The 20,945-nt window shown below is 39.6% G+C and overlaps 3 protein-coding genes and 1 long non-coding RNA gene across 6 annotated transcripts; 1 reads left to right on the top strand and 3 right to left on the bottom strand.

Annotated features, from left to right (window-relative positions):
• Positions 1–113: 113 nt before the first annotated feature.
• Positions 114–1,485, bottom strand: pfdn5 (prefoldin 5). The gene is made up of 6 exons (XM_077726669.1): positions 1,356–1,485; positions 1,033–1,135; positions 839–870; positions 589–663; positions 395–500; positions 114–304 (listed from the first exon to the last, which is right to left on the bottom strand). The coding sequence occupies exons 1-6, from the start codon at positions 1,419–1,421 to the stop codon at positions 231–233; spliced, it is 456 nt and encodes a 151-aa protein (XP_077582795.1). The 5' UTR covers positions 1,422–1,485; the 3' UTR covers positions 114–230.
• A 277-nt stretch (positions 1,486–1,762) lies between these two features.
• On the bottom strand, positions 1,763–13,032 carry espl1 (extra spindle pole bodies like 1, separase). Of its 3 annotated transcripts, none has more exons than XM_077725501.1 (32): positions 12,842–13,032; positions 12,126–12,221; positions 11,674–11,970; positions 10,847–11,596; positions 10,639–10,740; positions 10,437–10,545; positions 10,207–10,334; positions 9,800–9,993; positions 9,472–9,714; positions 9,216–9,360; positions 8,852–9,011; positions 8,602–8,741; positions 8,345–8,479; positions 8,123–8,239; positions 7,863–8,034; positions 7,540–7,668; positions 7,296–7,452; positions 7,024–7,133; positions 5,815–6,917; positions 5,360–5,744; positions 5,060–5,179; positions 4,555–4,768; positions 4,283–4,467; positions 4,086–4,213; positions 3,829–3,954; positions 3,505–3,654; positions 3,258–3,425; positions 3,051–3,155; positions 2,867–2,982; positions 2,550–2,633; positions 2,270–2,434; positions 1,763–2,179 (listed from the first exon to the last, which is right to left on the bottom strand). In XM_077725501.1, exons 2-32 carry the CDS (start codon positions 12,204–12,206, stop codon positions 1,978–1,980), a joined length of 6,420 nt encoding a protein of 2,139 aa, XP_077581627.1. In that variant the 5' UTR covers positions 12,207–12,221; positions 12,842–13,032; the 3' UTR covers positions 1,763–1,977. The 3 variants fall into 3 exon arrangements, with proteins under 3 accessions (XP_077581627.1, XP_077581628.1, XP_077581629.1); XM_077725502.1 differs by lacking the exon at positions 12,842–13,032 and adding an exon at positions 12,632–12,726; XM_077725503.1 differs by lacking the exon at positions 12,126–12,221.
• Positions 12,940–15,670, top strand: LOC144202643 (uncharacterized). The gene is made up of 3 exons (XR_013327528.1): positions 12,940–13,073; positions 13,296–13,405; positions 14,715–15,670. It is a non-coding gene; the product is annotated as an uncharacterized LOC144202643 (long non-coding RNA).
• On the bottom strand, positions 13,238–19,645 carry pfkmb (phosphofructokinase, muscle b). Its single transcript, XM_077725504.1, has 22 exons — positions 19,414–19,645; positions 18,492–18,565; positions 18,182–18,259; positions 17,721–17,910; positions 17,464–17,629; positions 17,342–17,386; positions 17,156–17,264; positions 16,983–17,078; positions 16,822–16,914; positions 16,619–16,744; positions 15,939–16,003; positions 15,780–15,843; positions 15,550–15,696; positions 15,379–15,449; positions 15,213–15,300; positions 14,978–15,130; positions 14,731–14,895; positions 14,250–14,311; positions 14,058–14,169; positions 13,871–13,970; positions 13,667–13,772; positions 13,238–13,481 (listed from the first exon to the last, which is right to left on the bottom strand). Exons 1-22 carry the CDS (start codon positions 19,496–19,498, stop codon positions 13,340–13,342), a joined length of 2,337 nt encoding a protein of 778 aa, XP_077581630.1. The 5' UTR covers positions 19,499–19,645; the 3' UTR covers positions 13,238–13,339.
• Positions 19,646–20,945: the final 1,300 nt, after the last annotated feature.

The raw sequence follows: 20,945 nt of genomic DNA, 5'->3' as shown, positions 1-20,945 counted from the left end.
AATTCAGGTTATCTCTGGCCCTTGGCCCAATGTCAGCTCAAATAGGCTCCATTTTTTTAAATTTCTGAAAACATACTTGCTACAAGGACACATCAGTGTGGAACAACACCATATAACATTCACCACTTTTTTTTAATTCCCAAATTATGCAAGAAGACATCATAGTGCAGGACATTTTACAGTTCTTTTTCCACAAACACAGCATGGCATTCATTTAAGTGTTGCCACATTTAAGCCTTGGTGCTGGCAGTCTGTTTACTTTGCTGTAGCTGTTGGATCTTGATGTTCATGACTTCAATGACAGCTGCAAGACACCAAAAAAAAGACATGGCTGTCAGAAACAACAGATCAAAATGAGGCGCTTACATAAATAATAAAAACTTGCAAGACCCACCTTGTTTCATGGCATGTTTTTCCTGAAGGGCAGGCTGGATTTTTTCTATTTGCTTCGTGAGAAAATTGAGTTTACGTTTGAAGAATGCCTTTGAATCTGCTACATTCTACAAGAAAGGCAAATACAAATTACACTTTGAGTAACTTATATACATATAAATTAGAGGAAATTGAATGAAAATGTTTACCATTTACCTTTTCAACATAATACCCCGTCCCCACATCCACTAAAACATGATCCACATCATTTAATGTTCCAGGCACATACATCTAGAACAGGTTATGTCAAGGAATGCTTCTTTTAAATATATATATATATATATATATATATATATATATATATATATATATATATATATATATATATATATATATATATATATAAACCATAAAATAATGTAGTAACAAAAGTCTTCAGTGGTACTGGATAAAACTAAAAGGATACGGAACTTGTTAGTGGGACAAGTAATTGTTTGCCTGCAAGATGAGAGAAAGGAGAATGTAAACATTTGAAATGCAAATACATCATTATTATTTTTGTAAAAATAATATATTCATCAAAATGAAAGGGATTTGGTTTTGGGTAAAATTTTAGGATTACCAGAAATTCCACAATAAACACAAATGCATCCCACCTACCTTGATTGTTTTTATTAAGCGAATTCAAATTGTCTTTCGCGTCAACAAATTTGGCCTGGACAACTTTGAGTTGGCTTATTGAGGACGTCAGGAACTCAATCTCCTGCAAAACAAACAACCATATAAAAGGAGCACACCAATGGCGACATTGTCTGCAAGCAACCTAACTGAAGCATGTACAAATGTCTCGCATGCCTTTTTAGGATAAAAATGGGTGAAGCCATGCCATCAATCTCAGAATCAATGCAACAAACCGTACATGGATATTCAGTTTAATTATCGTCAATACAAAAAGGCAACTATAGTGACAAAAAAGCACTTACTTGGTCTAGTTGGCTCTTTAGACCCTCAAGCTGCGGCAAAGATAGATCCGCGAGATTGATCGCCATGTTGGGAGTGTGTTGTTAAAGACTGCTTCCGGTTTAAGGAATTGGTTGTTCGGTTGTGAAAAAAGACGACTCCTGCTGGACATTCGGGGTAATGCAGCCCAACCGCTCCAATTCACCCCACCTCCCAAAAATTTGCATGATAGGCTGGTTGATCACCCTATATTGCCCCAAATGTGTGAATATGGTTGTACATCTCCTAGTGCCCTGCGATTGACTGGCCACCAATTCAGGCCATCTCCCACCTGGTGCCCCAAAGTTAGCTTGCATCTGCTCCAGTACCCGTGTGAACCTTGTGAGAATAAGCGGTTCAGAAAATGAAGTGATTAACTAAAAGACATCAATTAATTGAACTATAGTTCATTTTATTAAGAAATAAACATGCAGTTCTCCATAACTCTCAGACAAACAAACCTACATAAAACATTCAAGATCCACTAAAATCAGTCATTAAAAAAAATAAAAGTTCTCACCAAGTACAAATATTATATATCAAAACTCAAATTGTTAAATTTTTAACCTTGAATGTGAATGAAAATGAATATACTGCTGGCTTCCACTACTGCAGCTGAATTGGTAAACCATAGACTATAGGTGCAGCTCCTATGAGGTGTTTCAGGCGAGGGGCTTGCCGTGAAGGCCCCATAAAATCCAGCAGAGCACTCCCAGATTTGGATGATAACCAGGAGTCCAACAAAGTTTTAGTGAAACGATTAATTTCTTGATCCGTTACATCCCACAGGTTTCCCAAAACAAAGGGGCTGAGTGAGGGGAAGGAATATGCAACATTATCAATCTAATATAATAGTCAAAATTTCTCTTTTATTATTATTTTTCAAACATTTTCTTACCAGCCTGCCATGAGGTAATAGAGGATGATGCCTTGACCTTCCTGATTCCCCCGCACAGCTAAAGCGGCACTGCTGCAGCCGATCAACAAAGAAGCGGCTTTCATTGGGCGATTCAGGACTGCCTGGTGATCAAGGAATCGTCCGCCAGCACCGTGTCCCAGGTAACTGTTAAAGTGTTCAAAAGGGATGGCGTACAGGACGAGGGGCAAAAACAAGGTTAACAGCATTAAAAAAAAGAACGCCCAGAAACCAAGTACCAACAAGGCTCTCCCAAACTTACATGTACAGATCCTTGGCTGCAACAGCCACTTCCAGCTGTCCCGATTTCGGCGCATGTCCACACACACCATCCCAATTCAGCGTACTTAAGATACAGTAGCAATGTGGGTAAAGAAACAGAAAAGCAAAACTGTCAATTTATGTAACTACAGTATCCATCAGTCCTGAGGTCACAGAGGATTGGCATTGTTTGCCCTTTAAGTTAATTTAAAAAGGACACAATAACTATAGTATTAATTGTATATTTGTTTAGGCTTCCTTACTATGATGTTTTGCAAATTTTCTGTGGAAAACCCTAACGTAAGCATTGTGTCTCACCTAGTAAACCATTCTTTAAATTGAGTCTGGGTGCGTTCTAAATTGGCATCAGGGTCCAGGAGATAAAAGGAATTCTCCCTGTCCACACCTTTCTTCAGGATGGACTGAGGGTCATTCTGAAAGAGGACAATGCCCTGATGACTGAGTTTCATTACATATAGGTACGAATAATGAGAGAACATACCTCTTTCTGGAGACTCAGGCTTATCAATGACTGCCAAGATGGCATCCGACTGACCGAGCGGAACTTTAAGGAAGCGATGCTCTCCCAAGGTAACTTCTGAAGGTGCTGTGCAAGAAATAGAACTTTGGGATTAATGAAGATCGAAACAACAAAAAACTACATAACTTAATGTTGGGTGTAACAAATAACAAAATGAGACTGCAGTACCCTGTCCAGAATAAGGACCGTGTGACCACAAGACTCCTCTGTGTCTGGAATGTGGCAAACAGCCGATCGGAGAAGCTTCTCACAATCTTCATCCCATTCGGGGAAAACTCCCAGAGCAAAACTTCGCAAGTCTTTTTGAGAGAGTAAAGAGCTTGCTGAAAGGACAATCTAGACAAAAAGTCAAACAACATATTTGAATGGAAGGAAGTAGACAAAAAATAAATAGATAAATAAATGAGAATCAAACCTTTAACATCTCTTCACTGGCTGTCACTCCCTTGGCACACAAAATCTTGGATAAGTGCTTGACCAGAGATGAGAGCTTGCTATCCATTGAAAGAGGCAGAAAAAAGCTCTTCCAGCATCCCAACAATTCCTCCATCTCTTTCAACACTTGCTACAAAGAAATGATACAACACAACTCAAATTTAGCAATATTTAGCATAGGCCAATGGCCTTGAAATAATAACAAAAAGTCATTTGCTCCATCACTTTGGATGGCAAATGTTTCATGGTCAACATTTTTATTTGAATGAAGTATTAAGCGATTAGAAGTGAACTTGGTCCATACCTCAACTCTTACGTCAAGTGATCTGCAGCCATCCCACCACAAAGTTTTCTCAGTTTTCACATTGTGCAAAGCCTTCTGATCCACCAAAATAGCATCCATCTCTTGGACCAGCCCTCTTATAGAGCGCTTTACAAAATAAGAAAATTATTGACCAAAGCTTCAATATATGCTTTAAATTAAACTATATTAAAACAAACAGTGAAACGGCTACAATAGAAACCCAATTTCTGCAAAAAATGCCATCGAATCATCCTTACCGGCTTAGCAGGGGTGGGAATATGTACGGTCACAGGAGCTGACCCCTTTTCAAGACGTGTAAGAAGGATACTTCCACCCACATGTCCAACCCTTACTCCAAGCACAGACATCACACATACAGTCACACCTGTGGCAGAGAGAAAGAAACATGAGGCCTTAGGCTCTTGCAGTCTTTCAAAAATACGAACCAGTTTACCTGAAGGAAGATGCTGAATTTGTTGAGTAAACTCTCTGCATTGGTTTTGAGGAAAGGCTGAACAATCAGCAGTGGAAAAAGAAAATATGTTCTCCAACTGAGATAATCTCTGATCCATACTGTGGTCGTCTAGTTTCAAATTTTCCATTTGATCTGTGAGCCCAGTGGTCGTTTTTCTCTGCTTCCTATAAATGATGACCAACATGTGAAAATTTTAAAACACAGCTCAACTACATCAAGGACATTCCTTCATTATGTCACGACACACTTACCTGAGACAATTATCTAAGTGTCTGATGGTGAGATGCCGGCTTGTTATGCCCAAAGATTGTGAATGGAGCATTGCTGTAGTTGTGGGATGCTGTTGTCCCATAGATAATGCCAAAAAGGAACAAAGTGTTGGAAAAATGGTGGGTGAGGGGAAGTGCTGTAACGTTAGCCAAGCTGAGCGAAGTAATCCCTGAATATCCTCCAATGAAAGAATGTCTACAACAAAAACACAAGAAAATCAACCCCATATGAACAGGAACAAAACACATAACCAAAGGCCTACTCCTGTATAATTTGTGAACTGATCGTCTTGAAACTTGGTAGCTATCAAAATCGGCCAGGATAGCTGCTATGTTAAAAAAAATGTAAATATTTACATACAAGCATTATAAAAAGGTACCACTCTTAAATACTAAAATAGTCAGAACTATACTGAAATGCTGGGTAATCCAAATACATTAGGCATACATGGTTTTAGAGAAGATAACATAAAAGGTCTAGCCTCACCTGGCTCCGTGTTTGAATAAAGGATATCGGGTTGAATATCTTTTGCTTGATGTCTACTCTTGTCAAAGTCATTCCTCTTAAACTCACAAGTCAAATCCCTCCTCAGCACTTCAACAAAATCTGTTGAAAGATGGAAAGAGCAAGAGTTACGGCTAATGCATGATTATGTTAATCTTTGATGTTAAGCTACAGTAATCATCTTTTACCATTTACAACCACCAATCATCAGACTGATGAAAGGTATCATACTACTGTGTTCATTTTAATCGAAATATCGAGTAGGTTACACATTAACTTTACCTGAAGTGGCACTGTCTTTTGTCTCTGAATCCGATGTCCTCAAATACTCAAAGCTCAAGTTTAGAACGTCATTAGTTTCCTCATCAATTGACCTCATTTTATCTAGCTCATCGTCAAAGTCCAACTCTTTGCCGGAAACCTTTCTGGCTCTTCTAAGTCTTGTCGATGGACCTCGACACACTTCATCTTCTGACGAGGTTTCTTGTATTAGCGCGGTGCTCTTATGCCGAGCTTGCCTTTTGGGAAGGATCTTCTCACAAGGAGTATCTGATGAAACTTTAGCTTTGCGAGTAGCCGGTCTACAAGTGGTCTTCTTTTTGGAAAGGTTTTCTTTACATTCTACCTGAGGATTGTATTCTGGATCACTCTCGTCACTAAAATCGACCTGCAATAAAAAGTTCAAAGTATAATACATACATAAATACAACCAATAATAAATTTCATCACTACGTTACCTTGAAACGAGATTTTTTCGTGCGCCTTGGAGCAGCAGGTAAAGGCTTAACTTTGGCTTGAGCGGGTTGGAATTCATTGTACACCTGAAACCGTGTCTTGGAAGCAGTTTTTGCTGACTTTGGCATCTTAACTGCGGACTTTGCTTTTGGAGCAGGCGTATGGAAAGTTGTGGAGACCTCTGTTTCAAAGTCAAAAATGTTAAGTTCCCTTGCAAAAGACTTGGGTTTATTGACAGGAGTCTGGGGAAACAAAATTGGAGTCAGACTCTTTCCTTTGGTTGTGGAGCTTGGGACCTTGATCTTTGTCTCTTTTGGTTTCTTCTTCTCAGACATTGGAACACTTTTAGGCTCCGTAAGTAAGGATTGTTTTGTTTTCAGAACACTCAAATCTTTTGGTGCATTCCAAGTCCACACATTTGAGAAAAGCTCCTCTAGCTTGCAGTTCTTTTTTGTAGACAAGCTAATCATTGACACAAGGGCTTTGATTGCCATGAGATTTGCTTTCACAGCTTTAAGTTCTGGACAGTGCATAGAATCGACAAAAGCTAAACCAGCTTCAATGATTTTTGATATGTTGCAGGCCTTACCGAAGCCGGGTTCAAGGCTAGAAGAGGCCATGTGAAGGTACACACAAGCGATGACATTATGCATCAGAGATGGTTTCGGGGACTGTTTTGCCACTTGACACAGTGGTATGAATTTGGCCAATTTTGCCTTGACTTTGGCTGTGATCATTTTACAACGGGCTAATGTTGCCGATTGAAGTTTAAAACTGGCTTTGGCTTGAGAAGGATCTGACTGCAGAACCAAAGCCTGTGCTGCAGCCCAGCGGGCAGTGACACGGGCCAGGAAGGGCTCCGAGCAGCAAAGGCACAAGCAGGATGGTTTGTGAGAGAGACATGAGAGCCAACTATTAGGTTTGGCCTTGAGAGGTGGAGAGCTCGATTCGTCATTCACAATTGCTTCCTTGACAGTCCACCTTGTACTTAGGATCTCCTCCGGATCATCCTCATTTACAGGTAATACGGAATGAGATTTCTGTAAAGGACAACCTTTCCTTGGTTTGAGTTTAACTTGGGATTTGCAGCGCAGTTCTGAGAAATCTGAACAGACCAACAAAAAAAACAAAAAAAATCCTGATTTGAGACTCGAAATTACACATTAAAATGGCCAAGTCTAGTAACCCAAAGTAATCAAGTCTGTGCAAACCTGAGTAAAATTCCAGAAGGGTCTTGACTTTGTCTAAATCAAATCCACTTTCTGCAACCTCTCCAAGCATTAGCTCCAACTCCGCTTTCACCACCAATAGCTCGGCAAATCTATGACAATCAGAATAAAATGCACAAGGTTAATGCCATTCAAATGAGTGCCTAATAATCCTGATTAAAATTAGCAACATTGGTTAAATTCCTTTGGTTCAGGAGATTGGAAGACAATGAATGTGTCACTACATAGGAATTGCTGCAATAAAAGCCACTTACTGGCTCAGCGCTTGCAACTTGATGGCTAGCCTCAGGGCTTGCCGACACTGCAGTCTAGCATCATTGATGGCACCACAAGTAGTTCTCAGCATGATCACTTTCATTGAGCAGTTCAATAATTCTGACAGGATCCGCCATTTGAACACGAGATTATTTGCTGCGCAGATGATGACAAGGGTCACATTACAACAAATGGTCGAAATGAATTCCAAGTGTTATGTTTTTCCTCAGTAACATAGCATACCTGTGTCAAAAAAGCGTACATCTGAGCCATTTGCATGAGTTCCATAAAAGCCATAACCCACAAAAGAGGCCAGCATGGACACAAGAAGCTTCTGACTTAGAGCCAAGGGAGTATCCGGGCTTTTAAAACCTGCAAAAGAAAACTCAAACAAGTTTAATAGCTATTTTATAACATGATAATGAAAAGTGGACTGCTAGTACTGTAGGTGTTTTAGATTTAATTATAGCAATAGCTACAATGCCAATGAAATACAAAATGCAAGAATATTTCCAGAGGAAACAAATATAATACACAATTATCAACACCATCGCAACACAGCCTACCATGCTGTAGAATACGGCTCCGCTGGGTTTGTGACAGGGAAGTTGTGTCCAAACTGAGGTAGGAGCTGCAAGTCTGAAGTGCTTGAGCTCGCAACATATACCAGCTCTTTGTACATTTCTGTTCCGTAGCCTCTTTAAGCACATCGCAGAGGTAAGAAACCCCACGATCCACCTGTGGAAGTGTCAAAGTCAAATTTGTATTTATACAAAAGTTATAGCTTTGAGTATGTGAGACCTACATCTAAGCAACAGTTACTTACTAGACCAGTCCTGTAACAGCATTGAGATTTGACTAAAATGATGAATAGGGAGAGGGGAGAAGGACCTTCCATGTTTTCATCACTGGTGACCATCTTTTCTGCTTTTTCAGTCTGAGCCTAAAAAACATCAATTGAAAAGTCATTTCTGATCAACTTAAAAAAAAATGGGTCAAAGACATAGGTTGAGTATGTGGGGGGTATTGTGACAAAAAGTTGCATTACCAGAGCAAGTTCAGAAGAGCCCATTTCCAAAAAGAGGCTGGCTGACTGACAGAGGGAATACACACATCCCTCCGTGTCAGAAAGTTGGCGGGATAAATCAGCAGCAAGTTGATATGCTTCCAGAGCTTTTAATGGCTACATCAAAGAAATACAATAACAGAGAGAAGGGCTAAAGAATACGTGAACAAAAGAAGAGGAACCATTTGTTTTTTGCTTTGTACAATCCAGGGAACTGCAAGAGAAACACACTTGGTTACCTTTCCCATTAGATGAAAAAGTGATGCAGTGATCACAATAGAGTTGTAAGTCCATTTTGGATTTCTCACGCTGGGGAAGAGTGGAGTATGAAGAAGCGCAGCCCACTCAGTAAGTGCTCTTTCCAAAGGTTCACAGAATTCTACAGAAAAAAAAATTTCAAAAAAATTGTCCCACCAAAAATAAAACATCACAAACGGGGAACTGTAAATACATGTTGCAAATTTAAATGGAAATTTAAAGTGTGCATACTGTTGTGTGCAGCCAAGCTGAATTGCAGTCCATTATGTACTAAGATGTTGTCATCATCATTCTGCTTGTCTTGGCAATCAAAATCATTGGTCCCTACAGGATTTTCTACACCTGCGGTCTGCTTGCGCATCTCCTGAAACCTTACGTCCCGTTCAATTGCCTATCAAGACAGAAAACGTAATCACCTATATATTTCAAACAATACTGCTTTGGAAAGAACAGTTTACAAGAATTACCATATTTTCACCACCATAAGACTTTTTAAGTGCGCCTTATAGTCCTGAAAATACGGTATGTGTTTGCAAAGACAAATTCGAACAAAACAATTTTAGTGACCAAGTCCATGGTGTCCACCCTTGCTCACCTCCTTAAGATTCTTCTCAAGAGTACAGACAAAAACCCAAAGCAAAGCATGCGCCTTGTTGTCCTTTAGTTTGTTAGTGTTTTCAGGAGTTTCTGGTTCCTCTTCCAGGAGCCGCAAAGCTTCATAGGCAAAATCTACAGCAGAGCTGTAAAGTGACAGAGAAATCAATCATACGCAACACATTTTGGTCTTTAGCAGCCATAAGATGAAGTCAGCTCTTTAACTGTATTTGAAAGAGACTAGAAGAAGCTCCTACCAATCAGTCTGTTCACTGAAATCCTGAAAACAAACAACCTGGGCCATTTCACAGAGGTAGACAGCACGGAGATGCATGTGTGAGCTCTCCTCATGACAGATGTCAAGCAGATCGCAAAGAGTATTGTAGCGTTCTTTGGACATGTCGCCAGCCTCCTCTTTATAGGCACGCAGCTCTTCTTCCAAAAGGCAAAGCATTAGTTTTTCATCCTGGATGCCGGGAGCAAAACCATCACGTAGAGTCCTATGAGAGCACAAATCAACACAGTTAAATAACATGAATGAAAATGGCCTAATATCGCATACAACTCTATAAAATTGATGTTGACCTTAAAGAGATGTCCGTTTCAGAGTTCCGTGAAGCGTCAATCTTGATTTTAACCCACAGAGAGATTGGCAATGACATATGTGAAGTTATGTCATCGCCTAGCGCCTTCAACCATACGATGACCCAGTCAAGTGCTCGTTCCAGGCATCCCGCCTTCCGGGACGCCTGCACGGCGAGCATGAAGGGTGAGTTGAACTGAAAAATATAAAAAAAAAAAAAAAAAATAGGTAACATACTAATGTATTCATTTTTATAAAAAGGAGAGAGAGAATGTGATGATAGCATTCATTTGCAGTTTTCAACAAAAACTCAATGCTTGAGGAGGTTACAGAAGAACAGTTTAAGGCTAGCCCTGGATCTTTTGACTTTTAGGGTATGCATACAGACAATGACTGTCTATCAGCTTACCTTTTCAATAGAGAGTGTAGCATTGCGATTCTTGCTAAGATCCTGACACAAGATCTCAAGAAGTATGAGGGCCTCGTCATACAGACGGCAGTTGTATAAGACACAAGTCAAGTTGTTCACGGAAACCACTATATATTGAGGGAAAACAGCACAAAATTTATGTAGGACGGTGTGAATATAATGTACTTTTCAAAATTAAGGGAATATTTTATTTTAAGGTTTACACCCACCTGCTTTGAGGAGATTTTCATCGGAGAGGTTATGCACTTCAGTCAGCATCTCGCGAGTTGCTGCCTTGCAGTACAACAGCACTCTAGTCAGAGTGTCCTTTTCCTCCAACTAACAGACAAAAAAAAAGTACAGACACTTGAGTTTTGGGAACATTGTGTGAATCAAATTCAACAATCATTCATGTAGAAAATAAATCTGCACCTGTGATTCGACCATGCTTTTATAAGCAAATCCAAAGCTTTGGAAATAACTGACACAAAGTGTCTTTTGTAGTCTGCTGAACTCACTTTTTAACATCGAGCTCTGAAAATAGAATCAGACAAATAAGATTGGCCTGAAAATAGTTGCATGTGACAAAATATTGTAAATTAAATAGCTCAAAAGAATAAACAAATACTTGAGCACAAACCTTCAGGATCCTTATGATCCGTTCTTGATGCTCCTTAACAAAAGCAAACCAGGCAAGAAGCACAGGGCCCTTAAATCCCTTCTTATGGCAATTTTCCACCACCCAGGAAACCAGTTCGCATCCTTCCAAGACAGAGTAAGCTTCACGTTCGCTCAACTCAAGGGGAAGAGAGCACAAAACCCTGGCACATTGCATCAGAGGCTTATCACTCTGCTCATCAGGTTTTGCCACAGAGTGGATTTCAATGGCACATTTTCCAAGCTCCAGAGCCGCAGTCTGAGAGCCGGCATTGTTCTTCACCTTGTCCACAATATCACTGAGAATGATTGATGCCAGACTATGTTGTCCAGCTTTACACAGCATCTTGACGATAACCAGCGCCATTTCAATGAGTGTGTACATGCTAAATTTGTCCATAAACTGCATCAATCCATCACCCTTGCATCCTTGACTACCATCTCCAAATCCGGAGAAAAGATTATGGATTTCACTGAGAAGAAATGATGCATTTTCCTCACTCTTCACTTCCCAGGTTTTTACAAACTCATTCATCGCAACCTGTAAGTAGACATGAGCTTTGGAAAGGGAAAGAATAGCAGTTTCTTTGTCCAACAACAGATGGAATTTAAGGGCTTGAAACTGGCAACGTAGTTTATCTTTTGGATTGAAGATATTTTGGTCCACGCTTCTAGCCAGTCCGTTCCATAAGACGTGGAAACAGTTCCGCACAAGAGAGTAATCTTGTCCATCCTAAAGACAAGGCGGAAGAATGTGTTATGGCAAAATGGGATGGAAAATGGAGATGGGGGAAAAGTCACACAACAAACCTGTGGTATTGATGCCAGCCTGGTATGAAGCAATGCAGCGACACGGCAGGAGAGCCTGTGGACCTGCAGAGAGCTAAGCCTACTGACTATATGGAAAATAATCTTTTCCATGTATAGCGGAGTGCTTTTGCTAACGGCATATCCGTCATAGTGATGAATAGCCAGCTCTACAAGCTCTACTAATTGTTGGATATGATCAAAATCCAGCGATACAAATCCAAGTTGATGGTGGCAGGCTCTAATGACCCTGTCACACAGTATGCGACCATGTTTACAGGGTACCCTCTTGTCCAGGTGCTATAAAACACAAAACAAAGAATTGTGATTTTTGGGGGTTGTTGATGATTTTACTGAAAGATGTAACGATTTAATGAAGTCTTCTGATAAGAATACACAGCTGTAGGTCTATTTTTTAAAAAAAAGATTTTTTTTTTAAGTTTTGAAAACCAAACCTTGAGTTCTTGATATAACAGCAACACTTGATCAACTGAAGCTGTCCGTTTGATGTACTCGTCCACATTCAAAATGTTCATGACGTCGGTAGAGGGCTGCAGGGAAAGACAACACTTGCAATATTTGAAGAACCCTGGCAATATTTACAGAAGCACAAGCCCTATAGGATTCACACTGTCATTTGATATAGACATGATTTTATATGGAAATTTTCATGCTTTGGGAAACACAAAAAAATGGTAGGAGTCAGTTGGTTGGTGTTTTCAAAAGGGACACCCTTACAGAAAAATAGTCATTCAATTCTGAGGGGACATTGGAATTACTCTGTAAAATTCAATTCCCAAAACTAACATCTGCATCAGATTTGAACATTGAGTGTTTACACACACACTTCTCCCCCCGTGTGTGGTCTGAAAGGGAAGCTTTATTGACAACAATTTCTTCTTTGGCTAGATCTAATGTTTCTTAAATTCAAAATGTACCATTGGAAATACGAAGTACGTACTGTTTCGTGTCATTGGCTTCATTTATACACAATATAAAAAAAACTAAGAACAAACCCACCGGGACTGGCGATTCCAATTTTTTTGCCAAGGGTTGGTTCTATTACGGTAAATTTTGAATTAACCCACTTTGACTAACGAGCAGGCTGAAGATTGACATGACGAAACATATCTGACATGAAACGTTGGGAAGAATATCAAAGACGACTTACTTTGATTTGAAGTACTTCGCGGTGGTATTAGTATTCACATACGGCAAAAAGACATCTTTCCTCATAAAGTCACAAAAAAATAGGCAATGAGCAGCGGATCTATGACTGTAAGACTGCCAATTGTATAAAACTATAATTCGGAAGGCGTGCTACCGCTTAGGACATTTGAAAGCCTCGCTAACCAATCAGATAGTGGTACTGCCCCACAACACGGAAACGCCTAGTATTATGGGTAAGTGTAGTTATCATTACCATTCTGTGTGTATACTTAGTGGGAGACACCCCCGAGTTCCACTGGGCGTGGCTGTTAGGGTCACGTCACAGAACGACAAAATACTACAAGGGTAAACTTTCCCAGTAGATGGCAGTACTGTCTCTTTGATAATATTCTCTTTATTTCCATTGCATCAAACTTGTGGATAACTTCACTTTTTGTTTGCTACATCCAACACAGATATCATGTTGAGTGCTGATGGCAAGCATGACAACATGCAAAAATTATGGAGGAACTTGTCCTCTTTTCTTGATGACATGCTCCATTTCAGCCATGTTGGATGTGTCCAGGTGAGCTTCATATTTGGCCAGGATTTTTAAGACAGGTCTCAACCTTATCCACCATTGTTCTTTTGGTATACGGTGCCTAACAGAAACAAAAGGGTATATTGGAATTTAGACACTATATAATTGTCTTAAATGCAATGTATTACAACACTTTCAGGCACACAACATAATGGAGGACACACATTACCATGCCTATATGACATGAACTATTGGCATGATAATCCGACTATAATATTATTTTGATTGAGACACAAAATGTCTTACTCAAAGTCAGCTTGTTCCTTAAGCTCTGTTAAAGGCTGGAAAATTAAAGACCTCTTCTTCATGCCGAGTACACATGCGGAATCATGAGAATTAGCAAAGATACGACCTGGGGATAAAAAAAAAAAACATTGAAAACTGTATTAGGACATTTGAACGACATCAAACATCTACCCTTTTTTTGTATTTTTATGTTTTAGTTCTCACCATGTCGGTAGCATTCCTTCAATTTGTCGGTCAACCATAAGATAGACTTGATTCCCATCTTAGTTGCGAAATTCCTATCGAAGGGGCTGGGGGTTCCACCCTAAAGACAAAGTACTTTTTTTCTGTATTCATTTAACTAAATGAAAATTCATGCCTAATGGTTGTATATCTAATGCAAATGCCATACTTGCTGCATATGTCCGAGTACATTCTTCCTACAGTCAAAGATGCCTTTTCCCTCTTCAGAGTACAGATTGAAAAGAACATCTGTCGTGTAGTTTTCATTGCATTTCTCATTTCTGTGGAACAAAGAATGGCAATGAATCCCTAGAGAATGTCTGTAAAGCATTTTTTTTTTGTAACAGTACTGCATACAAACCTAAGAATAAGACCTCTCTTCACCGTTGTCTTCATCTTCTCTGTCAGATGCTCCACATTCATCTAGAAGGGAGAAGTTGAGGGAGAAAAAAAAGGTCATTTATAATAACGTTGGGCAGAGGACAGACTTACATATACACTGTATTTCACCGGACTAATGAGACACTTTCATGTTGGTCATGACATGTGAATTTATAGTTCAATATTTTAATTAACCTGGCACCAAAATGACCTATAGAGGCAATAATGTCACCCATACTTGAAACGAGAAATATAACAAGAGTGGTAGAGGAAGCATGACTTTCCTTTTGCTAAGTATGTTATCAAATCTTGTTAAAAAACTGAAAAATCATCGTAATTAGCAAAATTTAAATAGAAGCAACTAGATCAATTGTATTTTTTTCCCCGATTTGAAGGGGTAATCTTTATGAACCTTCAGTTTAACATGGACGTTTTTTTTTTCCAGCTTAATTCAGTATGACCTTAAGATCCTTAATGCTGAAGGGCTCCTCAAAGATGTAAGCATTATCAGCTCCAGCTGCTAAGCCGGCCATGGTTGCCAGGTATCCGCAGTATCCTCCCATGGTCTCAACAATGAACACTCTTCGCTTGGTGCCGGCTGCTGATTGCTTAATCAGGTCACACGACTAAAAAGTATGAATAGGGGAGAACAAAGGCATTATGACAATGACTGAATGAATGTTTGCTCATTTTTGGTTTTGTCTATACCGAGGTTATTGTGTTAAGAGCAGTATCAGAGCCAACACTAAAGGCAGAACCAGGAACATTGTTGGAGACAGTTGCAGGAATGACAATCAAAGGGATGCAGAATTCTTCATATTTTTGTCTCGCCTCCACCATCTCCAGAGCCCCAACAAATGCCTATGTGGAAAAAAATAAAGACGGCATTCACTATTACAGAATCCTGGCATTATCGCTATAAAAAAACTATTCTACAACCCACCTCAAAGCCTCCGATAAGGATAATACCATGAATGTTGAACTTCGAGATGTTGGCACTTATTTGCTCCAAGAATTTACCCGGAAGGGTTCTTTACAGAGACAAAGGACAGAAGCACAGATTTTGCTCAAAATGTCCATTTTAGAATGATTCATTCTTGTTGTTTTACCTCTTGGTACCAAGCAGAGAGCCTCCTTTTCCAATCCATCCAGCCACTCCAGTCCAGCCAATAGGCTCAATCTGTGCAAGGAGAGCACATTTGCTTATAGTCCATCTCAAATCTACACTGTATATGCAATGCAAGTAGGAAACTTCAGTTTTTTTTGTTCCAAAAACCTACCAGTCCATTGGCTAAACCATCAAATCCATCATGCACAGCTAGCATCTGGTGACCTTGGAGGAGGCCGGTTCTGACAACTGAACGAACTGCAGCATTCATTCCGGCACAGGGTGCTCCCACATTTAATACTGCAATGTTGATATTGCTCTGATATGTTGAAAGTCAAATAAATATTTGTTAGATATGACAATAAAGTGGGTGGTATAAAATTGTGATAAATCTCTTCTTGCCTTTGTATCAGGAGGATGAATGTGAGACAGCATTTTATAGGCGTTCCAGTTATTTTCAAAGCTCCTATTCTCAGAAATATCCAAAGATATACCGACATTCAGAATGCAATAATATAATGAACAATTTTCAAATGCAGATCTTAAAAGTGGATCACATACTTTCCTCTGAGCTTCACTGCATCTTCAAACCTTTTTTCATCCATTGCTTGGGTGACGTCTTTAGTCTATGAATGTGAAATGGATTATGTTTAAATATCAGGTTATTGAAACAAATTGACCAGTCACATTCAAAATCATGTTAAATTATCTTTAAAAAAAATGTTTGCTTGCTGATGAGCAGTGTTGTGTTTGCGCCAAACATAATTATGGGAATTTTAGTTATACGGTTAAAGCTTAATTCCACTGGAACATACCAGTTGTCCCCAAAAGTGTTATAGGGATTATTTTGTGTTTTAATGAAACTGACCTTTAACAGTTCGGCCATAGATACAAGAATGTTTGGTAACCACACAGTAGGGGGCTTATCATAAAAGAACACCATTTCAACCTTAATAAATACCAGCTAGTCTCAGCACGCATCATTCAGACCTCTGTTAGAAAGCAAAAAGCATCTCAAATAGCCACATGAATGATGCTGAGAGATTCCTCTTTGTCTCGTTTTTAACAACTGATTCACTGCCACTGATGGTGGTGACATCCAAAAAAAATTTCTGTGAATAATCATTGCCAGACCCTCCCAATTCAAACTGATTGGACATCAATGGCAGTCAATACGTTAATTTCATTGTGTCCACTGTAACACAGATAATGATCATTGTGTAAATATTTTGATGACCTACCACTTGGACACACTCCATCAGAGGCAGCCTGACGGCCATGTTTCCCGACAAGCTCACCACACTGGCAGGAGTTTCGGGTGTGGCCTCTAACAAGGCCATCACTGCCTGCATACCCATCCTGCTAGCCTGGAAAATCGCAGATGCCACTTTATGAAAAACATTTAGTTGTCTTGCACACTCTATTATAGATAATGGGTAAGTACCAGGATTCTGTCAAAGGCAGAGGGGGTTCCGCCTCTCTGCACATGGCCTAAGACGGTGGTACGGGTATCAAAGCCAAGCCTTTTTGTAACCAACTAAAAACAAATGAGTTGGACACATGAGAAAGGGTTTTATTTCTTAAACAAATACTGATACCACTGACCTGTTTGACATAGTCGCAGCTGATGGGTTGACCACTGAGATCTATTGCTCCTTCTGCTACAATGATGATATGCAATCGGTTACCAAGCTGTCTTTGCTGGGGGAAGTAGAAAAAAAACAGTCAAACAGTATTTTTAAGGATTGTTCATTTGTGCAGGACCAAATCAAGTTTACCTGAGTCAGTCGTCTGCACAGATGATCCTCCCAGTCCTTTTCTGGGGGCATTTCTGGAATGAACACCCAGTCAGCAGCACATGACAGAGCAGTCACTAAAGCCAGGTAACTGTGTGTACAAAAAACATTAGCAAGTTGTGACTTTAAATTCAATTGCTGCTCAGCTTACACATAGGCTGGACTCACCCACAGTGCCTGCCCATTACCTCCAGGATGAATGTCCTTTGGTGACTGCAAAAGGACACAATTGCTTTAGACTTAGTCTCTCATTGCATCTGTGTTTGGGAATATATATATAATAAGTCAACCTCTGTGCTGTAGTAGCAATGGCATCCACTATTTCCATGATGCGATGCAGTGCCGAGTCCGTGCCAATGGTCATATCAGTTCCGCAGAAGTCATTGTCAATAGAGCCCACCATGCCGACAATGTTGAGGTGGGAAGATGCCTTTGCTTCATTTGTCGTAATCTTACCTGAGTACAGGTGAAAATGTTGGAGGTATCAGAAATGTTCAATGAGCAGGAAAAGCATTGAGAGCCTCATTGGACGTCATAAAAACCTCACCGGCTTTGATTAAATCTGCCAGTAGCCCGCTCCATTCAGTTCTGAACTGGTTGGCACCTGTGAGACTGCCATCACCTCCAATGACACATAGATTGGTGATGCCCAGTTTGACCAAATTATAGGCCGCTTTGGTACGACCCTCCCTTGTACGGAAGTCCTGACAGCGGGCGCTCCCAATAACAGTTCCACCCTGTGGATAATCTCATAGTTAACACCAGGACCAAGAGGCAAAGAGGCAAAGGGTTCATCTTAAAACGTCAAAAGTGATTGACTGCGTAATGAACCCTGACATTTAAATGGCCATTTCGTTGACGTACAGAATTACACTGTTGAGGCTAAAACTTTTCTGGGATTACTCACCAAAAGGTTAGTGAGTGTGACGTAATGTTTGATCGTTAAAAATAGTGCTTTTGATAATTGTAGAATATATAAAAAAAATGGATTTAGGGTGTTTTCCTCACCAGCTGCAACATCATTGATACACTTTCCCAGGTAGCGGGGCGGATGTTGTCTCCACCATCTACCAGGCCTTGGTAACCCTGTCGACAAGTAAAAAGAACAGAAAAATAGCAAATTGTCTCCTTTAGATCTCTGGGTAAAGATCCTAACCACACCGAAAGCATTTTCTCCATCTTACCTAGCTTTTTTTTGTACATTTATAACAGATTAAGTGCTCTTTTTTGCCCTTAATGTGATGCTAGGTGGCTTTAAGTCTGGGTTCCAATGTTGTATTGCAACACGACCAGTTATTGACAGTAAGATAGATTTTACCTCATGGACAAAAAAGACTTTAGCTCCGGTGTGCAGTCCCATCCGAACTGTGGCCCTCACGGCTGCATTCATGCCTGGTAAACACAGTATGTAGTCATTTTCAGTGACACTGATTCAACAAAAAAGAAATAAATTGCTGGTAAAATATATATTTTTGGTTTGTGCATTATAGATAGATACAATTTCAATTAATATTACTCAAGTCTGACTGGCAAGCAGTTCAGGACGTACCCCATCTTTCATCTTAAACCAGATATGATGGGCTACATCTAATAAGGAGAAGCAGTATGATGGAGATTAAGGATCTCACCGATCATCCATAAAGATACATAAATGAATACAAATAAAATAATAATAAAAAGATAATGTTGTAAGTTTAAGAGACAGAAATTGCTGCCCTCTACTTTCTCAGGGGTCACTTAAAGGGCAAGATGTGGATAGATTGACATTTCAGGAACAGAGAAGAGTGGAGTTGCAGACTCATTTTACTTCAGAGCTTTAATAACACATGACAGAGAGGTCATGATACTATAATTAGCACCCAAAAAATACTGCATATGCTATGTCACGGAGAGATGAGCAAAATATGTTCTTTGCTTGTATTGAGACATTGTGGGGTGAGAAAATGAGTCCGTGTGGACAATTTCCAGTTGATAAAGCCTGTGAGAGTCCATTAAAGCTTCAAAAACTCAATGGGAAACATTATAGCCTCAAAGTGAACTGATGAAAAATGAGCTTCACTTCATAAAATACCTTTTCTAGCTACAAGAACAATAGAGTAGAAAAGCATTTCAAAATCATATAATCTGGTAAGATAAATATCTACCCTTTGGATTTAGTAGTCTGTCTTGAACTCTGTTCATCACAACTTCCATAAACAATCTTCTGCACTTTGCCAGTATATTGTATGTGCTTCACTTACCCTGAGCATCACCCCCCGATGTCAACACCGCAATCGCTCGACCCTTCCCCATTTTGTAGGGGCCGCTTGGAGCCGTTTCTGCCATTGTCTTGGTGCTGAATCTGGCCTAGGAAGAAAGTTCGTCACAATGAGAAGCCACACAGCCCTTCTGCACAAGGAGCTGTACAACGTCTAACTGTGACTCCACTTGTAAATGTTGTCCAACTTGACATACGAGGAGGCAGACAAAATTGCCAACGCATTTGCCCTTCCAGTTCCATCCCTGTCATGTTGTGTATTTTTACAACACTAAATCCAAGGGGGATGCGATGAGGCTATTTTTGTAAGTGCATATATAAACTGCATGAGTTATTTTGACCACTTCATTGTCAAATCTCGTGAATTGTCTGGGTGTCACAAAAAGTACAAGCATGGCAGATTGTTGTCAATCTCTGAGAGGAGTAAAATTGCACTTAAATAAACATTTGCAACAATAAAAGTGTGTCATTAAAATGTAATGAACACTATTTTATCATTCATCTTCTGAACTGCAAATCCACAGTGGAATGAAAACTTAGATGCCTGTATCTACACCCCCCCTCCCCAAAAAAAATCCATATTTAATTTTATTTGTTCAATCAAGTATTTTTCATCTTCTATAGTATTTCGATCAATGTTTTGCATAAAACCCCAAACCTTTCTTGTGCTCCCATTATTAATGAAGTTTTTCTATTAAGGCTTGAATGAGGTTTTGTTCATTGAATAAATGAAACTGTTACTACAGTGGACATATATTCAAAAGTTATGAAAGGTTTAGATGGTGGATGCAGGAAACATCACCCTTAAAGTTTGTGAGAATAGTATGACTATAACTCCATGTTATATACATTTTGCCCGTTTGGGAGCAGCAAAAACAAGCCCTGCATAGGCAAGTCCTGGGTTCAATGTTTGTATTATGTCATTGTTAGATGTTGCATTAATTTCCAGTTTTCAGAGACCTTAATCAATTATGAAAAAATACATGTATTTGTTACTCAAAGTTAAAATACTGAAGTATAGATATTTGACCTAAATTGCCAAGAATACAAAAAACATGGCACTTGTACTTGATACATTTCACAACAAGAGAATATATACATCTCAATAGTGTAAAGATATAATTGATCAAGCCATTGTACAATGCAGAAAATCAGTATGCTAACTTATTAATGTCTTGTTTGTTTTCATTTTGGGTGAATAACTTTTCCTGTTACTTATTGTGACTTCCTCCAGACAAAAAGACTATAGTAAACCCACATTTCTGCTGGGGGTTTCCACATTGTTTTCCGAGTTATGTCTATCCAAGCTTAGGACTAACCCATCGTTGAGGGACACACAGACCTCTCCTAAGGCACAAGCCCCTAACGCGATCAATAAGGCCATTTCCAGATAATCACCACTCCTGTCTTCCTAGGCAGTGTTAACACAGCCTGTTATAAAACATTGCGATCAATACAACAGCAGTTCTACATGGAACTTTTCCACCTCAGTTAATGCAGTGCAATCCAAACTAA

The sequence above is a fragment of the Stigmatopora nigra genome, chromosome 10, assembly GCF_051989575.1.
Source record: "Stigmatopora nigra isolate UIUO_SnigA chromosome 10, RoL_Snig_1.1, whole genome shotgun sequence".
Taxonomy (NCBI): domain Eukaryota; kingdom Metazoa; phylum Chordata; class Actinopteri; order Syngnathiformes; family Syngnathidae; genus Stigmatopora; species Stigmatopora nigra.
The sequence above is the reverse complement of the archived record's forward strand: the minus strand, read 5'-3'. Positions and strand labels throughout refer to the sequence as shown.